The sequence below is a fragment of the Rhinoraja longicauda genome, chromosome 20 (genome assembly GCF_053455715.1).
Source record: "Rhinoraja longicauda isolate Sanriku21f chromosome 20, sRhiLon1.1, whole genome shotgun sequence".
Classification (NCBI taxonomy): domain Eukaryota; kingdom Metazoa; phylum Chordata; class Chondrichthyes; order Rajiformes; family Arhynchobatidae; genus Rhinoraja; species Rhinoraja longicauda.
Window position 1 is genome coordinate 1,279,091 of NC_135972.1, and position 19,199 is coordinate 1,298,289.

Genomic DNA, 19,199 nt, shown 5'->3' on the forward strand with positions numbered 1-19,199 from the left:
TGCCACCCAGCTTTGTGTCATCCGCAAACTTGCTAGTGTTGCTTCTGATTCCCTCTTCCAAATCATTAATATATATGGTAAACAGTTGCGGCCCCAACACCAAGCCTTGCGGCACTCCACTCGCCACTGCCTGCCATTCTGAAAAGGACCCCTTTACTCCTACTCTTTGCTTCCTGTCTGCCAACCAATTTTCTATCCATGTCAACACCCTACCCCCAATACCATGTACTCTAATTTTGGTCACCAATCTCCCGTGCGGGACCTTATCAAAGGCTTTCTGGAAGTCTAGATACACTACATCCACTAGCTCCCCTTCATCCATTTTTTACTTGTCACATCCTCAAAAAATTCCAGAAGATTAGTCCAGCATGATTTCTATTTCATAAATCCATGCTGACTTGGACTTATCCTATTGCTATCCAAATGCACCGTTATTACCTCTTTAATAATTGATTCCAGCATCTTTCCCACCACCAGTTAGGCCTTTCCCAGTTTACTTTAATTCTGGCCATTTGGTGCAAGGCACAAGAATTTACGCTTGACCACATCAAAGTATCCGGTCCCTCCAGAGGTGAATTGATAAACTACTACTGAAAAGCCCGTAACTACACAGCTACACAAGTAATTAAATGCAAGCAAATGCTGTTGCACCTTGCAATTGGCAACACGATAAAGTGGCACCTCACTGAACCATCTCAACCTTCCTTCACATACTTTATTTGCAAATCTGTTCATTTGAATAGACTTTTTTTATCAACTGATGTGGATTCAGGAATAAGTTAATTACTCATAGGAGCAGACTTAGGACATTTGGCCCATCGAGTCTACTCCGCCATTCAACATGGCTGGCCCATTCTCCTGCCTTCTCTCTGTAATCCGTGACACCCTTACTTATAAATTACTTACGAATCAGAATCAACACGAATCAAATGAGATCGCGCAGGAAAAAATATTTTATTATCAACAGTTCTATTTTCTGTACTTGTCAATGCACAATAGTATTTATTATACAATAATGATCAGGTGAGGAAGGAAGAAATTTAGCAAAATGCGATGGTTGTCCAGAGCTCAGGGAACACAAATGTGCCTCCCAGATAATCTTGAGTTTTTGAGCCACTTCAAGTATTTGTGCTTACTACTACTCAAAATGCTGCTCACTATGAAACAAACCTAACTATTCATTCTCAATTACTTTCATATTATCCAGAGAATACTAAGAAAAAGACAGGCAGAATAAGGTATTACTGCTCATAACATTAAAATATTGATTACTAGAATTTAATTTTAATTTTATTTTTATATTAAATTAAAACTTACATTTTTTATTGTTAACTAAAAACAGAAATTTTATTTATTTATATAAAATATATCGACAGATAGTAGGTTAGCAAAGTCAAAATATAAATTTGAGAGGTTTATGATAGCCGGGAAAGTATATATCCAATAAATTAATGCAATATTAGAATGTGTAAAGAAAGATAAGGGATCTACAAGGAAGAGCATCTTTCTTCTTTAAAAGGGAGAGAATTATCAAACAGGTCATTTGCTAGGCAAAACTGATTATTAAAATACCTGTACAACTTTATCCATTGCCTCTTTGCTTTGTAACCTTTCTTCATCCAGGCACGTTTCAAGTCTATCCTGTAAATAATTCATCAGAATGTTCAGCTTTAAAAAAAATTATGGACAAGAATGATATTGAAGTTCTTTCGGAAGAAAACCAGAATATTCACCTTGTGCTGTTTTGTTTGTTCGTCCAAAGCTTCTTTTATCTTGAGCTGCAGTGCACTTTTTTCTTTTTCCAGTAATTCGACCAAGTGCTCGTGCTGTAAGGTCACATAGTTGGCAGTGTCAGCAGCACATCACACCAAAGGGAGATCCAGATATAGTATTAAAGTATTATCTTAAATTATAAAAGCAGCTTATTCAAAATAGGAAATGTGCCCACGACTCTGGAGATGACTCTAACTTCAAGTAGATTTCAAGTGCCCTCCCTGAGCCTTGTTATTGTGTTGCCCGACCATTTCCCACTAGGTGCAGGCTGAAGGTGGATGGAGCGGTGTGACCAAACCCTGGATAAGCCACCAGTGGATCAGGGAGAGGCAGTTCTGGACTTGTTAGGTGGGATTGAAGGGGTTGGTTTTCACTGTGATTCTTGAAAAAGAACTATAAAACCATGCAGAATAGATAGGGTGAATGAACAAAGTCTTTTGCCCAGAGTAGAGGAATCAAGAACCAGATGACGTAGGTTTATGGTGATAGGAACGATTTAATGGAAACCTGAGAGAAAACTTTTTTCCACACAAAGGGTGGTGGGTATATGGAATGCGCTGCCAGAGCAGGTAGCTGAGGCAGATACTATCGTAACATTTAAAAGACTTTTGGACAGATACATGGATAGGAAAGGTTTAGAGAGATATGGACCAAACAAGGGCCTGGGGGACTGGCACAGATCAGGCACCTTGGTCGGCGTGGGCACATAAACCAAAGGTCCTGTTTCCATGCTGTATGACTCTAAGACTAAGTACTTCTACTTCATAAAGAAATGTGGAAAAAATAACTGTTTGGGCCATTTTGTATTTCAGTCAGATCCAGATTATCTCTCGCACAGCAGGAAAAGCCACATAACCTTTGTGTTCAAGTAACATTTTGGTCAGGATCTGTTGTTAACACTGTGTCCTAATCTTATTTAAATGTGGAATTCTACAAATTTTGGATAATGGCATAGAATCAGAAGATTGTAATTGAGGTTTAGGGCAACTTACTGTAACCTAATTAAGGTAGGTTAATTAACCTACATTCACTACATGACCCATTAACATCAGGTTAATGTAATAGGTAATTAACCTCAAACATAATTACTTACTGTCACGTTCCTCTTGATCAATAGGTTGAAAATCAGGCATAATGATTCATAAATTACATTTAGTACATATTCGTCCCATTAAATAAATTAAAACCTCTAGTAAAGTAATATGATCTTTGAGCTTTAAGAATATTAAACATGTCTGGGCTTTAATGTCTCCATCATACTCATTGGCAGAGAGAGGCAAGAAATTAATAGAGATAATGGTCAGAAAGAAACAAACATATTTCATTCATGAAAAGATTAAGGAAGTAGAAGGTTTAGTATTATGGTCTGAATCAGGTTTTTATCCCGTTTGATTCCTAATGAATGAGTAACAATATGAAAATCATTCTAAAACTTATGTTGGATGACAGAAAAAACACATTTCTGGGTGTAGAGGCCCACAGCCCACATGAAACCTTTGCTAATATTTTTATTTTGCATTTTTACCAAATACATTAAGACTGAAATGTCACTTAACCATTTCAGTTCTCTTTTCAGCATTTGCCAGCACAACATGGTATGTATTACGCCACAAAGGCTCAGGTGAGGGAGGAAACATTTCTACAAAAGTGGTGGTTCTCCAAAACTTTGGCAACACACCTGTCCTCTGACCAGCTCTGATGCCTCACATTCAAAATAATTTGCACATTCCTCCCAGCTGGTATTGCCATAATAGAGGTTGACTACCAGTTCTTCTGTCGTCAATATAAGCAAAGATCTAGAACTGTAAAGGAAAGGGCCCACAAAAAGCACTAAAGGTAGAAGGAAATAAGGATTTTTTAATCAATTTTCTCTTCCCCTCTCCCCAACTCTCGAACCTTGTGTCAACTCCTGCTGTCTCTCCTCCAACTAGCAACCACAAGCTGTAAAATTAGCTGCAAAGTGCCTGGAAAAAGGAAGTGAAATGAAAGTTCAGGAGGAACTTTTCTTATAACTCCTCAAGTTGAGTTTCTGCCTTGAGGAACAAGCTGCCAACATGTGCTTGGAATGCAGAACATGTACATTATTGCTAAGGCCAGGTTAATGACAATAGTGGGGCAGGAAGAATTTGGTCGGACTCAGTCCCCAAAGCCTGCTGGATCTCCCGGCTGCTAACCATTTAAACTCTCCTTCCCGTTCCCACACTGACCTTTCTGTTCTGGGCCCAGGCAAAGTGGAGGAACAGCACCTCATATTCCGTTTGAGTATCTTGTAACCCAATGGTATGAACACTGAACTCTCTAGTTTTAGGCAACCTCTGACAAACCACCCTCCTACTCTCCCCCAACCTTCCCTCCACCATGCCCAACCTGGACTCCCATCTATTTCTCTCCACCCCCCCACCCCCACCAACCCTCGCCCATGCCAATTTCTGGCTTTAGAATGCGCAAAGCATTCTGACTTTAGAATACTCTCTGGCTTTAGAATGCGCAAAGCTTCAAACCTGTCACACCATCTTCCCTTTCTTGTCTCTGGCCTTTATTCCAAACATCTGCCTCTCAAACCCCCTTGCCTATGTTGATCTATTAGCTGCTAAGCCTTGTCCTGTCTCTCCCTTTTTCAGCTTTCTTCACCCCCCCCCCCCCCATAATCAGTCTGAAGTAGCGTCTCGACCCGAAATATCATCTATCCATGTTCTCCAGGGATGCTGCCTAACCCGAGTTACTCCAGCACTTTGTGTCCTTCTGTGTATGAACCGACAACGGCAGTTCTTTGTTTCTACAGTTCATGAGCAGTTCTACAATAATCTCCCAAGAAGGTGTCTCCCAAAACTACATGCTACGTGATTTTGCAATTTGAGGACAATCTTGCCTATTGCTTTTCAAGTAGTTATCTAGATTAAAAAAATTAAACCATCTAGGCGAACACTTGAGAGTTCTGCTTGCCTTTTTAATATCTTTTCCATGTTATATTCCCTTCTCTAACTTGTGGACATCCAAATGCTAAGTTTAGTTTATTGTCACGTGTACTGAGTTACAGTGAAAAGCTTTTGTTTTATGCTAACCAGTCAGCGGAAAGACAATACACGATTACAATCCAGCCATTCACAGTGTACTGACACATGATAAGGAAATAACGTTTAATGCAAGATAAAGCCAGTAAAGTCCGATCAAAGATAGTCCAAGGGTCTCCAAATGACGTGGATAATAGTTCAGGACTGCTCTCTGGTTGCGATATCTGACACTACTTAATATTCTGCCAATTATCATTTATTCCCTTGCTTTCAAGCAGTCAATCTCATCTCTCCAGAATGAATTTCATACGCCACATTTGTGCGCAGCCAACCAATAACAACCCATGCTGCTTGAAGCTATTTTCCTTGCTATCAAAACACTATTAGATTTTGTCTGGGTTCTTGCAATCTTCCTGATGTATTTATAAAACATTTGAGAGATTTTCTTTAGTTTTGCCACACATATTGACAACATGAGGCAACTGGGATATGGGAAGGACCAAGCCAAATGCGATGCACCTGAAATAGCTGAATGCCAAGAAACGTGCAAGAATATGAAGAAGGGTTTTGAGCCGAAATGTCACTTAATCCTTCTCTCCAGAGATGCTGTCTGACTCGCTGAGTTACTCCAGCACTTTGTGTCTATCTTCGGTGTAAACCAGCATCTGCAGTTCCTTCCTACACAATGTGTAATATGTAAATGCATGTAAATATTTCAAATGGCGATCAAATATTTGTGCCAGAGCATTAAGTTGCTAAGAAGGAGCGATGACTGATGGAGATTGCTGATCATCGATCACCCATTCACACTAGTTCTATGATATTCCACTTTCTCATCCACTCCCTACACACGAGGGGCAATTTAACTTGGCCAATTAACCTACAAACCCACGCATCTTTGGGATATGGGAGGAAACCAGAGCACCCGGAGGAAACCCATGTAGGAGTGACACATAATGTAACGTGTAAATATGGTGGTGCATTTATTGGCACATGAACTCACAAGGACACTGATCAGTAAACCTCTTGCAGAACAGGTACCAGATCCTTGGGACATCACTTGTGGAATTCAGCTCTGTGGCCCACCTATTTCAGTGCTTCTCTATTACTGATTAGAACTTTCCTGAGAACCTAAAGGTTTAGGATATGTCCAGTTACTCCCACACCCATGTCATAAGGTCAAAAGGAATACGAGCATTTGGCCCATCAAGTCTACACGGCCATTCAATCATGGCTGATTTATCTCTCCCTCCTAACCCCATTCTCCTGCCTTTTCCCCATAATCTCTGACACCCGTACTAATCAAGAATCTATCTATCTCTGCCTTTAAAATATCCACTGACTTTGCCTCCACAGCCTTCTGAGCAAAGAATTCCACAGATTCACCACCCTCTGACTAAAGACCACAGATTCACCACCCTCTGACTCCCCCACCCATTTGAACAGGATATTAGATTGAACATTGGTTTAACAGAGCACCTCTTCCCAAGTCTATAGTGACATCATACTGTATTATTTCTAACAGTGGTCGAAGTCAATGTTCACCTCTTTAGATTTTGCAGTCAGTCTCATGATATGCATTGGGGGAGTCCAGAACCAGGGGTCACAGCTTAAGGATAAGGGGGAAGTCTTTTAGGACCGAGATGAGAAAACATTTCTTCACACAGAGAGTGGTGAGTCTGGAATTCTCTGCCACAGAAGGTAGTTGAGGCCAGTTCATTGGCTATATTTAAGAGGGAGTTAGATGTGGCCCTTTTTGCTAAAGGGATCAGAGGGTATGGAGAGAAGGCAGGTACAGGTTACTGAGCTGGATGATCAGCCATGATCATATTGAATGGCGGTGCAGGCTCGAAGGGCCGAATGGCCTACTCCTGCACCTATTTTCTATGTTTCTATGTTTCTATTAGTACAGGTTAGTTTTGAACTGTCATTGCCTTCAAAGACAAAGACATTGCAGTCTTGCCACAGCCAAATCTCACTGTTTCAAAATGGTGACATCCTCTCAAACTGTTGGTTACTGAGAAACTGACAAAAGCATTGGCAGAATGGGAAAATGGTACAGATAAGGGAACAGATTGCTGGCTTTTTATTTCATAAGCATTATGTGATGTAATAAAGTCAAAGCAATTGTTACAAAGACCATGTTATAAAGAGCAATGCAAGTAACTATTTATTCTTTCAGCTTTGTTTTATAAATCCTGTTCAAAATTCCCTGAGAGTTGTACTGTATAACACAAGTTGTATTTAGATGGCACTTCCAAGTTAAACACATGTGGAACAGCAGCTGTCAATACAATCTTCATCATAACACATTCTAATATTTAGAGTCTGCAAAACACTCCAGAGAACCATTTATTTGGTTTTACTATTTCCAGTAAATCATACCAGACTTTTCCTCTCAACGAAGGCAGACCTTTTATCTTTAGAGCATTGAGATATGGAAAAAATCTTTTGGTTAGATGAAAGACAACGTTTATAATGGAATACAATATTAAATATTAATTAAAACAAAATACAAACTATATACTGTATATTCAATGATCCATAGTGATCATTAAAATTGGATACAATTCATCATGGCACCTATTACCACTCACGTATGGTCTTGCACCTTGCAAGCATGAGAAATTATCTGCATTGCCATTTATTCTAATCGGAGCTGCACTGGGACATAAGAGGAAGAGGCTGATTTAAAATATGTCAATTCAGTGTAAAGTTGGATACAATCAAAGTTGAACAGTGGTAAACACAAAATGCTGGAGTAACTCAGTGGGACAGGCAGCATCTCTGGATAAAAGCTTTTGTCAGTTTCTCGGTCCAAAGGGTCTCGACCCGAAACGCCACCCATTCCTTCTCTCCAGAGATGCTGCCTGTCCCACTGAGTTACTCTACCATTTTGTGTCTATCTTCGGTTTAAACCAGCATCTGCAGTTCCTTGAACGGTGGAAGGAAGGGTGGAAAAGAGGAAGGAATTGTGATCTTTCAGTGAACAGAGATGCCAACTGAAAGAATAATGAAAACTGCCAATATTTCTTACACATTTTTATAAAACGTCCAACATTCTACCTGCCTCAACTCCATCCTCTGGCAGGGCAGGTAAGCATTCTGCAGATGTAAAGCCATGTGCTGAAACCAGTATTTACCATGCTCAATTCAGACATGAGCAAACATGAATGTCCACTGAGAAATGTTGACAAAATAAAAGCAAATTATTATTTTTCTCCTTTTGGACAAAAACTACTTGAATACTACACATTGAACCTTGCTGCCTTACGCCAAAACACTGATTTTGAATATTTTTTGTAGAATAATCCAAATATCAGGTGATTATGCATATCATTTCCAAAAGGGGATCTGGTTTAATATCAGACAAAAGTTAACCATTTTCAGCATAGATGAATGTGTGCTAAAAATATCACAGCTTATCTAACAGCTGCTCTGATGCAATGTAAAAATCCGTGCATCAAAGTGAAACAAGGCCAGAGGCGGCAGAAACGATGGACAAATAAGTGGTTGATTAGCTGGAAACACCACAGTCAGCTGGAGTTCGCATGTGCACTTTTATATTATACCATTAGGAGGTCAATCATAAAATGACACATCCTGTAATTCCTGTCAACCCACTTAAAAGTGGTATAGATGTTAAAAATAGCAGACAGGAAGCAAAAAAACACAAATAGTTCTATGTCAGTAAAAGAGTGGCAGTTCTGGTAATAGATGATTAGTCGAAATACCATTCAAACATCATGGCACAACCTTCTTACAATTCAATGAATGCAGATGCGCTGAATTGACTCATAAGATTCATTGCAAGTGCTCTGACAGCAGTAGCTTATATAATTACATTTTTAGAGCAGCATCAGTTAAGAAAATTGGTGCATCAATTGCTGGCGTCAGTGTAGCACGGTGACGCAGCGGTAGAGTTGCTGCCTTAAAGCGCCAGAGACCCGGGTTACTACATCCTGACTATGGAGAATAACTGCGTGGGTTTTCTCCAGGTGCTCCGGTTTCCTCCAACATACCAAAGACGTGGGTTTGTAGGTTAATTGGCTTCCGTAAATTATCCTGAATGAGCTGAAGGACCTGTTTCTACATTGTATCTCTAAAGTCTAAAGTCCGGAAGTAAAAGTGCCTCAAAACTGATGAGCAACTGCTTTCTTTACCTATGTATTCAATTTCCTTGATTAAGATACCAACGGCTCAATAATTCTGTTGCAGTTAACATCATTTCAGGTAAGGGTAACAACAAATAAGATTGGTCTCGGAATGGGCTAAGGTTCGTGATCATTTCACTGTTCAATGAAATCCTGGCTAATCTGTAGCTCCAGTAACTACACTATATGAAATTTCCCTCATTTCCAATTATCACAGCAGGAATGTATTAATCCCACGTTGTTCCATTTCAGAGCTGGACGTCCAAATTTCTACAACCTTTTTGTAAATGTAAATGTTTCCCAAACACTCTGCTGCCATTTTCAGATTTATATATTTTTCCAACTTGGCATCTCCTATTCCCACCAACAATCAGCAGAAATTATCTCTCCAAAGGCTCTACCAGCTTCTTCACGTTTTGAAATCTCCAAATTCTCCAGGAAACAACTTGTTTACATCAGGACCTTTCCTCATAGCTGGAAGAAGTGCCCCAGCCCAAAACAGCACCTGTCCATGTTCTCCAGAGATGCTGCCTGACCTGATGAGTTGCTCTTGCACTTTATGTTATTCCTCAAGATTTTATCATCTGCAATTCATTGTATCTCTCTGGTTTATATAATTCCTCTAATTTTATCTTTAAGACACCATGCAACATTCTGGCAAATCAATGTTGCACTCTAGCATGGATGATACATGTCGAGAAGAATGGAGTCTAATATTCACAAGGTTCTCCACTTCTTCATTACCTATTTCAACATCTTTTCTATTTGATTTGCCATTGTTCTGGCTATAGTTTATCAATCAAGCTGTATTTTCCAAGCCTGCTGCCACACCCTCACCAGGTTAGGGTCATTTCTGAATCAAAAAAGCAACTCAGAAACCACAGCCCTCCCTTCATAAACTTCTGAAACGTTCTGACAGACTATTTATTTTCCTTCGGTTTCTGTTAAGTTAAATGTTCTTTGAACAAACTTGTGAATTTCTTTCGATGAATTTCTCATGGTACAATTGTAAAAATTATTAGCTTTATTTGAAAGCTACTTAGAGTAAACTAAACCCCATTAAGGCTCTTAAAATCAATGGACCATTGAGCCATTAGGTAGTTAACTGGTGTTTTTATTTTGACAAGTGCCTGATAATTTTAGAGATTACTAGACCAAGTGGGCCCGTTGGGCCCGTCCTCGTAGGGTTTCCATTGTAACCGAGAGGCGGGGAGGGAGGGGGGAGGGAGGGGGGAGGGGGACCACCTGTTTTCCCAGTACCCCTCTTTCCCCGTTGTGGGATGGGAGGGGGGAGGGGAGGGGAGGGGGAGGGAGAGGGGAGGGAGGGGGTAGGGGGAGGGAGGGGAAGGAGGGGAGGGGGAGGGGGGAGGGAAGGGGGGAGGGAGGAGGACCACCTGTTTTCCCAGTACCCCTCTTTCCCCGTTGTGCCCGTCCTCTTAGGGTTTCCATTGTAACCGGGAGGCGGGGAGGGAGGGGGAGGGGGGGGAGGAGGGGGGGGGGAGGAGGGGGGGAGAGGAGGAGAGGGGGGAGAGGAAAGGGGGAGAGGAGAGGGGGGAGAGGAGAGGGGGGAGAGGAGAGGGGGGAGAGGAGAGGGGGGGAGAGGAGGGGGGGAGAGGAGGGGGGGAGAGGAGGGGGGGAGAGGAGGGGGGGAGGAAGGGGGTAGAGGTGGGGGGAAGGGGAGGGAGAGGGGAGGGGAGGGGAGGGGGGAGGGGGTGGGAGGGAGGGGGGAGGGGGGAGGGGGACCTCCCCTTTTCCCAGTACCCCTCTTTCCCCGTTGGGACCGTCCTCGTAGGGTTTCCATTGTAACCGGGAGGAGGGGAGGGAGGGAAGGGGGAGGGAGGGAGGAGGGAGGGGAGGGAGGGAGGAGGGAGGAGGGAGGTGTGGAGGGAGATGGGGAAGGAGGGGGGAGGGGATGGGGTAGGGGGAGGGAGAGGGGAGGGAGGGAGGGGGGTAGGGGGAGGGAGGGGGAGGGGAGGGGGGAAGGGGGGAGGAGGGGGACCTCCCCTTTTCCCAGTACCCCTCTTTCCCCGTTGGGCCCGTCCTCGTAGGGTTTCCATTGTAACCGGGAGGAGGGGAGGGCGGGAAGGGGGAGGAGGGAGGAGGGAGGTGTGGAGGGAGGAGGGGAGGGGAGGGAGGGGGGAGGGAGGGGGGTAGGGGGGAGGGATGGGGAGGGAGAGGGGAGGGGAGGGGGAAGGGAGGGGGACCTCCCCTTTTCCCAGTACTCCTCTTTCCCCGTTGGGCCCGTCCTCGTAGGGTTTCCATTGTAACCGGGAGGAGGGGAGGGAGGGAAGGGGGAGGGAGGGAGGAGGGAGGTGTGGAGGGAGGAGGGGAGGGGGAGGGAGGGGAGGGGGGGAGGGGGGAGTGAGGGGGTAGGGGTGAGGGGGAGGGAGGGGGGAGGGAGGGGGAGAGGGGAGGGGGGGTAGGGGGAGGGAGGGGGAGAGGGGAGGGGGGGTAGGGGGGGAGGGGGAGGGAGGGGAGAGGAGAGGGGGGAGAGGAGAGGGGGGGAGGGGAGAGGGGGGAGAGGAGAGGGGAGAGGAGAGGGGGGAGAGGAGAGGGGAGAGGAGAGGGGGGAGAGGAGAGGGGGGAGAGGAGAGGGGAGAGGAGAGGGGAGGGGGGGGAGAGGAGAGGAGAGGGGGGGAGAGAGGAGAGGAGAGGGGGGGGAGAGAGGAGAGGGGCCTATTTTACTTTAAAATAAACAGCATCCTTTGTTGAAAAAGAATTAAAGTTATCTATAGAGCAGCAGCTTATGTCTTTGTTATAAATGAAATTAAACTTATGTGAAATAAATGTTCTTTTGTTAAAAAAGAAAGTAAACTTATCTATGAAATCTCTGTCTTTTATCTTTTTTTTTAAATAAAATTAAATGCAATGGAAATCTCGTACCGTTTAAAATAAAAGTAATTTTTCTGTTGGAAATGATAAGAAACTTATCTATAAATATTCTTTCTGTATTTCAATTAAACTGCCCTCCTGAGCGATGCGGGGGAAGGGGGGAAGGGGGGAGGAGGGAGGGGGGGGAGGAGGGAGGGGGGGAGGAGGGAGGGGGAGAGGAGGGAGGGGGGAGGAGGGAGGGGGAGAGGAGGGAGGGGGAGAGGAGGAGGGGGGGAGAGGAGGAGGGGGGGAGGAGGGGGGAGAGGAGGGGGGAGAGGAGAGGGGGGAGAGGAGAGGGGGGGAGGGGAGAGGAGAGGGGAGAGGAAAGAGTGGAGGGGGAGAGGAGAGGGGGGAGAGGAGAGGGGAGAGGGGGAGAGGAGAGGGGGGAGAGGAGAGGAGAGGGGGGGGAGAGAGGAGAGGAGAGGGGGGAGAGAGGAGAGGTGTCTATTTTACTTAAAAATAAACAGCATTCTTTGTTGGGAGGGAGAGGAGGGAGAGGAGGGAGAGGGGAGGGAGTGGGGTAGGGGAGGGGGAGGGAGGGGGAGGGGAGGGGAGGGGGAGGGGGGGGGAGGGAGGGGGGGAGGGGGAAGGGGGGAGGGAGGGGTACCTCCACTTTTCCCAGTACCCCTCTTTCCCCGTTGGGCCAGTCCTCGTAAGGTTTCCATTGTAACCGGGAGGAGGGGAGGGAGGGAAGGGGGAGGGAGGGAGGAGGGAGGTGTGGAGGGAGGAGGGGAGGGTGAGGGGTGGCGGGAGGGTGGATGGGAGGAGGGAGGGGGATAGGGGGAGGGAGGGGGACCTCCCCTTTTCCCAGTACCCCTCTTTCCCCGTTGGGCCCGTCCCCGTAAGGTTTCCATTGTAACTGGGAGGCGGGGAGGGAGGGGGGAGGGGGATGGAGGGGGGGGAGGGGAGGGGGAAGGGGTGGGAGGGGAGGGGGAAGGGGGAGGGGGGAAGGGAGAGGGAAGGGGGGGGAGGGAGGAGGACCTCCCCTTTTCCCAGTACCCCTCTTTCCCCGTTGTGCCCGTCCTTGTAGGGTTTCCATTGTAACCGGGAGGAGGGGAGGGAGGGAGGGAGGGAGGGAGGAGGGGAGGGAGGGGGGGAAGGGGAGGGCGGAAAGGGGGGAGGGGGGGGAGGGGGGAGGGAGAGAGGGGGAGGGTTGAAAGAGCATCCCTCTCCCCATCAGGACTGCCTCCTCCATCGACTCCTTTAAGTCCAGGCTCAAAACCTATTTCTACTCCCTAGCTTTTGAGGCTAATTGAGGAGGTACTGTGAACTGTTGGGAGGGGAGGGGAGGGGGGAAGGGGGGAAGGAGGGGGACCTCCCCTTTTCCCAGTTCCCCTCTTTCCCCGTTGGGCCTGTCCTCGTAGGTTTCCATTGTAACCGGGAGGACGGGAGGGAGGGAAGGGTGAGGGAGGGAGGAGGGAGGTGTGGAGGGAGGAGGGAGGTGTGGAGGGAGATGGGGAAGGAGGGGGGAGGGGAGGGGGTAGGGGGAGGAGAGGGGAGGGAGGGAGGGGGGTAGGGGAGGGAGGGGGAGGGGAAGGGGGAGGAGGGGGACCTCCCTTTACCCAGTACCCCTCTTTCCCCGTTGGGCCCGTCCTCGTAGGGTTTCCATTGTAACCGGAGGAGGGGAGGGAGGGAAGGGGGAGGGAGGGAGGAGGGGGGAGGGAGGGGGGGAGGGGAGGGGGGAAGGGGGGAGTGAGGGGGTAGGGGGAGGGAGGGGGAGAGGGGAGGGGGGGTAGGGGGGAGGGGGAGGGGGAGGGAGGGGAAGGGAGGGGGCTCTCCCCTTTTCCCAGTACCCCTCTTTCCCCGTTGGGCCCGTCCTCGTAGGGATTCCATTGTAACCGGGAGGAGGGGAGGGAGGGAAGGGGGAGGGAGGGAGGAGGGAGGAGGGGAGGGGAGGAAGGGGGGGAAGGGGAGGGCGGAAAGGGGGGGAGGGGGGAAAGGGGGGAGGGGGGAGGGAGAGGGGGAGGGTGGAAAGAGCATCCCTCTCCCCATCAGAACTGCCCCCTCCATCGACTCCTTTAAGTCCATGCTCAAAACCTATTTCTACTCCCTAGCGTTTGAGGCTCATTGAGGAGGCGCTGTGAACTGTTTGTGTGCTACTGTATGTTTCATTTTTTTCCTTAGTACCTAATCAGATGTACAGCACTTTGGTCAACGTGGGTTGTTTTTTAAATGTGCTGTACAAATAAAATGGACTTGACTTGACAGCTCTTCGCAACAATGTAGCACAGGGGCATTGTGACGTCACACGCTGAATACCGCTGGGGGGGGGGAAGGGGGGTCAGCTCGAGTCCATCTCACAGGGGCATTGTGACATCACAATCCGCACCGCAGCGCCCCCCTTCTGTCAAAACTTCGATAAATCAGGGGGGGCAGCACTTTTAAACCTCTGTAACTTAAAAAATATGCGTCCGAATTAAATAAAAATATCATTTTCCAGCAGCGAACCGCATGCTGATTAAGGCGGTACAAAAATCGTGGCGCTACGGTTCACCGTTTTGCCGGAATTGCCGTATTCAGCCGACATCAGTGTTATATATATATATAACACAAGATCTGAGTTTTAGTAGTATACTAGAAAAGAGGGCCCGTTGGGCCCGTCCCCACACCCCCCATTCTCTCCTCCCCCAGCCCCACTCTTACTCTCCAAGTGTGCCCGTTGGGGAGGGCCCGTTGGGCCCGTCCCACACCCCCCATTCTCTCCTCCCCCAGCCCCACTCTTACTCTCCAAGTGTGCCCGTTTTTTTTTTTTTCCTAATCAGATGTTTTTTTTTTTTTTCCTAATCAGATGTGCAGTACTTTGGTCAACGTGGGTTGTTTTTAAATGTGCTATACAAATAAAAGTGACTTGACTTGACTTGACTTGACTTGCAATAACAAAAAAGACTTCTTGGAAGCTTTTCGAAACAATGTAGCCGTCACAAGCTGAAAACTAAATCCTTGCTGAAAACTAAATCCTTTTCTGGAAACTTTTGGAAACAAATGTAGCCCCTTCAAGAAAAGGGTTAGAAATGAAAAATTTAAACTTTAATATCTCTCTAGCTTTAAAAAGGTAGCTTCAATTTGAACGAAAGTACTTACAATAGTTGCCCAGGTTAATGGTGAATACGGCGGTACAAAAATCGTAGCGCTTTGGTGTACCGTCTAGGAGGAGTAGGGTTTGTAAGTAATCTTCCGTACATACACATATACATACATACATACGGAATGTTGGACCGCAGAGTTTTAGTATTATACTAGAAAAGAGGGCCCGTTGGGCCCGTCCCCACACCCCCCATTCTCACTCCCCCAGCCCCACTCTTACTCTCCAAGTGTGCCCGTTGGGCCCGGAAAAGAGGGCCCGTTGGGCCCGTCCCCACACCCCCCATTCTCTCCTCCCCCAGCCCCACTCTTACTCTCCAAGTGTGCCCGTTGGGCCCGTCCTCCTGATCTGTGTATGTCAAGTGACCACTATAGCCTTCATTCTTTTTTTTTTTCCCTAATCAGATGTTTGTTTGTTTTTTCCTATTCAGATGTGCAGTACTTTGGTCAACGTGGGTTGTTTTTAAATGTGCTATACAAATAAAACTGACTTGACTTGACTTGACTTGACTTGACTTGCAATAACAAAAAAGACTTCTTGGAAGCTTTTCGAAACAATGTAGCCGTCACAAGCTGAAAACTAAATCCTTGCTGAAAACTAAATCCTTTTCTGGAAACTTTTGGAAACAAATGTAGCCCCTTGAAGAAAAGGGTTAGAAATGAAAAATTTAAACTTTAATATCTCTCTAGCTTTAAAAAGGTAGCTTCAATTTGAACGAAAGTACTTACAATAGTTGCCCAGGTTAATGGTGAATACGGCGGTACAAAAATCGTAGCGCTTTGGTGTACCGTCTAGGAGGAGTAGGGTTTGTAAGTAATCTTCCGTACATACACATATACATACATACATACGGAATGTTGGACCGCAGAGTTTTAGTATTATATAGATAGACTAGAAAAGAGGGCCCGTTGGGCCGTCCCCACACCCCCCATTCTCACTCCCCCAGCCCCACTCTTACTCTCCAAGTGTGCCCGTTGGGCCCGGAAAAGAGGGCCCGTTGGGCCCGTCCCCACACCCCCCATTCTCTCCTCCCCCAGCCCCACTCTTACTCTCCAAGTGTGCCCGTTGGGGAGGGCCCGTTGGGCCCGTCCCCACACCCCCCATTCTCTCCTCCCCCAGCCCCACTCTTACTCTGTCCTCCTGATCTGTGTATGTCAAGTGACCACTATAGCCTTCTTTTTTTTTTTTTTTTCCTAATCAGATGTTTTGGGTTTTTTTCCTAATCAGATGTGCAGTACTTTGGTCAACGTGGGTTGTTTTTAAATGTGCTATACAAATAAAAGTGACTTGACTTGACTTGACTTGACTTGCAATAACAAAAAAGACTTCTTGGAAGCTTTTCGAAACAATGTAGCCGCCGTCACAAGCTGAAAACTAAATCCTTGCTGAAAACTAAATCCTTTTCTGTAAACTTTTGGAAACAAATGTAGCCCCTTGAAGAAAAGGGTTAGAAATGAAAATTTAAACTTTAATATCTCTCTAGCTTTAAAAAGGTAGCTTCAATTTGAACGAAAGTACTTACAATAGTTGCCCAGGTTAATGGTGAATACGGCGGTACAAAAATCGTAGCGCTTTGGTGTACCGTCTAGGAGGAGTAGGGTTTGTAAGTAATCTTCCGTACATACACATATACATACATACATACGGAATGTTGGACCGCAGAGTTTTAGTATTATATAGATAGATAGATAGATATAGAAGATAGATAGATAGATAGACTAGAACAAGTGTGCCCGTTGGCCCGTCCTCGTAGGGTTTCCATTGTAACCGGGAGGGGAGTGGGGGTAGGGAAGGGGGAGGGAGGGAGTAGGGAGGTGTGGAGGGGGGAGGGGAGGGGGAGGGAGGAGGGGAGGGGGGAAGGGAGGGATGGAGAGGGGAGGGAAGGGGGTAGGGGGGAGGGGGAGGGAGGGGAGGGGGGAAGGGGAGGGAGGGGGGAAGGGGAGGGGGAGGGAGGGAGAAGGGAGTGAGGGGGGAGGGAGGGGGACCTCCCCTTTTCCCAGTACCCCTCTTTCCCCATTGGGTCCGTGCTCGTAGGGTTTCCATTGTAACCGGGAGGAGGGGAGGGAGGGGAGGGGGAGGGAGGGAGGAGGGAGGTGTGGAGGGAGGAGGGGAGGGGGAGGGGAGGGGGGGAGGGGGGAAGGGGGGAGGAGGGAGGGAGAGGGGAGGGAGGGGGGTAGGGGGGAGGTAAGGGGGAGTGAGGGGGGAGGGAGGGAGGGGGATCTCCCCTTTTCCCAGTACCCCTCTTTCCCCGTTGGGCCCGTCCCTGTAGGGTTTCCATTGTAACCGGGAGGGGTGGAGGGATGGTGGAAGGAGGGGGGAGGGGGAGAGTGATGGAATGGTGGAGGGAGGGGGGAGGGAGTGGGGGAGGGTGGGATGGAGGGAAGGAGGGAGGGGGGGAGTTAGGGGCTGAGTGGTGATGGAGGTTGGGATTGAGGGGGGAGGGAGGGGGGGAGGGAGTGGGGATGGAGGTGGGAAGGAGGGGGGAGGAAGGGGTTGAGGGGGGAAGTGGGACCTCCCCTTTTCCCAGTACCCTCTTTCCCCCACCACCAAGCCCCCTCCGCAACGACCCCTGTTGTCCCCAGTCCCCATTCACAGACCCCCCCCCCCCATTCTCTCTCTCCCCATACACACTCTCAGTGCTTTTTTCGAAACACTTGCCCCGGTGGCCCACGAGCATATGGGCCCAATGCTGATCTGTGTATGTTAAGTGACTTGCAATAAAAAAAAATACTTTAAAAAGAGATAAGTGCTTTTTAAGTGCTTGTTTTGAAACATTCGCGGTCACATAGTGCTTCTCACTGTAGCACCCATCTCAAGTGTGCCCGTTGGGCCCGTCCTCGTAGGGTTTCCATTGTAACCGGGAGGGGAGTGCGGGGGAGGGAAGGGGGAGGGAGGGAGGAGGGCAGGGGAGGGGGAGGGAGGAGGAGGGGAGAAGGGGGGGAGGGAGAGGGGAGGGAGTGGGGTAGGGGAGGGGGAGGGAGGGGGAGGGGAGGGAGGGAAGGGTGAGGGAGGGAGGAGGGAGGTGTGGAGGGAGGAGGGAGGTGTGGAGGGAGATGGGGAAGGAGGGGGGAGGGGAGGGGGTAGGGGGAGGGAGAGGGGAGGGAGGGAGGGGGGTAGGGGGAGGGAGGGGGAGGGGAAGGGGGAGGAGGGGGACCTCCCCTTTACCCAGTACCCCTCTTTCCCCGTTGGGCCCGTCCTCGTAGGGTTTCCATTGTAACCGGGAGGAGGGGAGGGAGGGAAGGGGGAGGGAGGGAGGAGGGGGGAGGGAGGGGGGGAGGGGAGGGGGGAAGGGGGGAGTGAGGGGGTAGGGGGAGGGAGGGGGAGGGAGGGGGAGAGGGGAGGGGGGGTAGGGGGGAGGGGGAAGGGAGGGGGCTCTCCCCTTTTCCCAGTACCCCTCTTTCCCCGTTGGGCCCGTCCTCGTAGGGATTCCATTGTAACCGGGAGGAGGGGAGGGAGGGAAGGGGGAGGGAGGGAGGAGGGAGGAGGGGAGGGAGGGGGGGAAGGGGAGGGCGGAAAGGGGGGGAGGGGGGAAAGGGGGGAGGGGGGAGGGAGAGAGGGGGAGGGTGGAAAGAGCATCCCTCTCCCCATCAGAACTGCCCCCTCCATCGACTCCTTTAAGTCCATGCTCAAAACCTATTTCTACTCCCTAGCGTTTGAGGCTCATTGAGGAGGCGCTGTGAACTGTTTGTGTGCTACTGTATGTTTCATTTTTTTCCTTAGTACCTAATCAGATGTACAGCACTTTGGTCAACGTGGGTTGTTTTTAAATGTGCTGTACAAATAAAATGGACTTGACTTGACAGCTCTTCGCAACAATGTAGCACAGGGGCATTGTGACGTCACACGCTGAATACCGCTGGGGGGGGGGAAGGGGGGTCAGCTCGAGTCCATCTCACAGGGGCATTGTGACATCACAATCCGCACCGCAGCGCCCCCCTTCTGTCAAAACTTCGATAAATCAGGGGGGGCAGCACTTTTAAACCTCTGTAACTTAAAAAATATGCGTCCGAATTAAATAAAAATATAATTTTCCAGCAGCGAACCGCATGCTGATTAAGGCGGTACAAAAATCGTGGCGCTACGGTTCACCGTTTTGCCGGAATTGCCGTATTCAGCCGACATCAGTGTTATATATATATATAACACAAGATCTGAGTTTTAGTAGTATATAGATAGATAGATAGATTTTATATTCCCATGCAAATTCAAAAACCTGCTCAGAACATAAATGTTATTATCCAAAACTACTTTAATATTGCACATAAAGATTTTTTTTTTTTAAACAAGGTTTATTAAATCAAGCTATTT

The 19,199-nt window shown here is 47.9% G+C and overlaps 1 protein-coding gene across 12 annotated transcripts in view; it reads right to left on the reverse strand.

The window, feature by feature from the left end:
* LOC144603477 (coiled-coil domain-containing protein 91-like) overlaps positions 1-19,199 on the reverse strand; it is a 106,347-nt gene that overhangs the window by 34,223 nt on the left and 52,925 nt on the right. For all 12 annotated transcript variants that reach the window (XM_078416707.1, XM_078416712.1, XM_078416706.1 and 9 more), the window contains 2 exons: positions 1,734-1,826; positions 1,573-1,641 (listed from right to left, as the gene is read on the reverse strand). In XM_078416707.1, the coding sequence (XP_078272833.1) occupies positions 1,573-1,641; positions 1,734-1,826 (162 nt within the window). The remainder of the gene's footprint in view (positions 1-1,572; positions 1,642-1,733; positions 1,827-19,199) is intronic.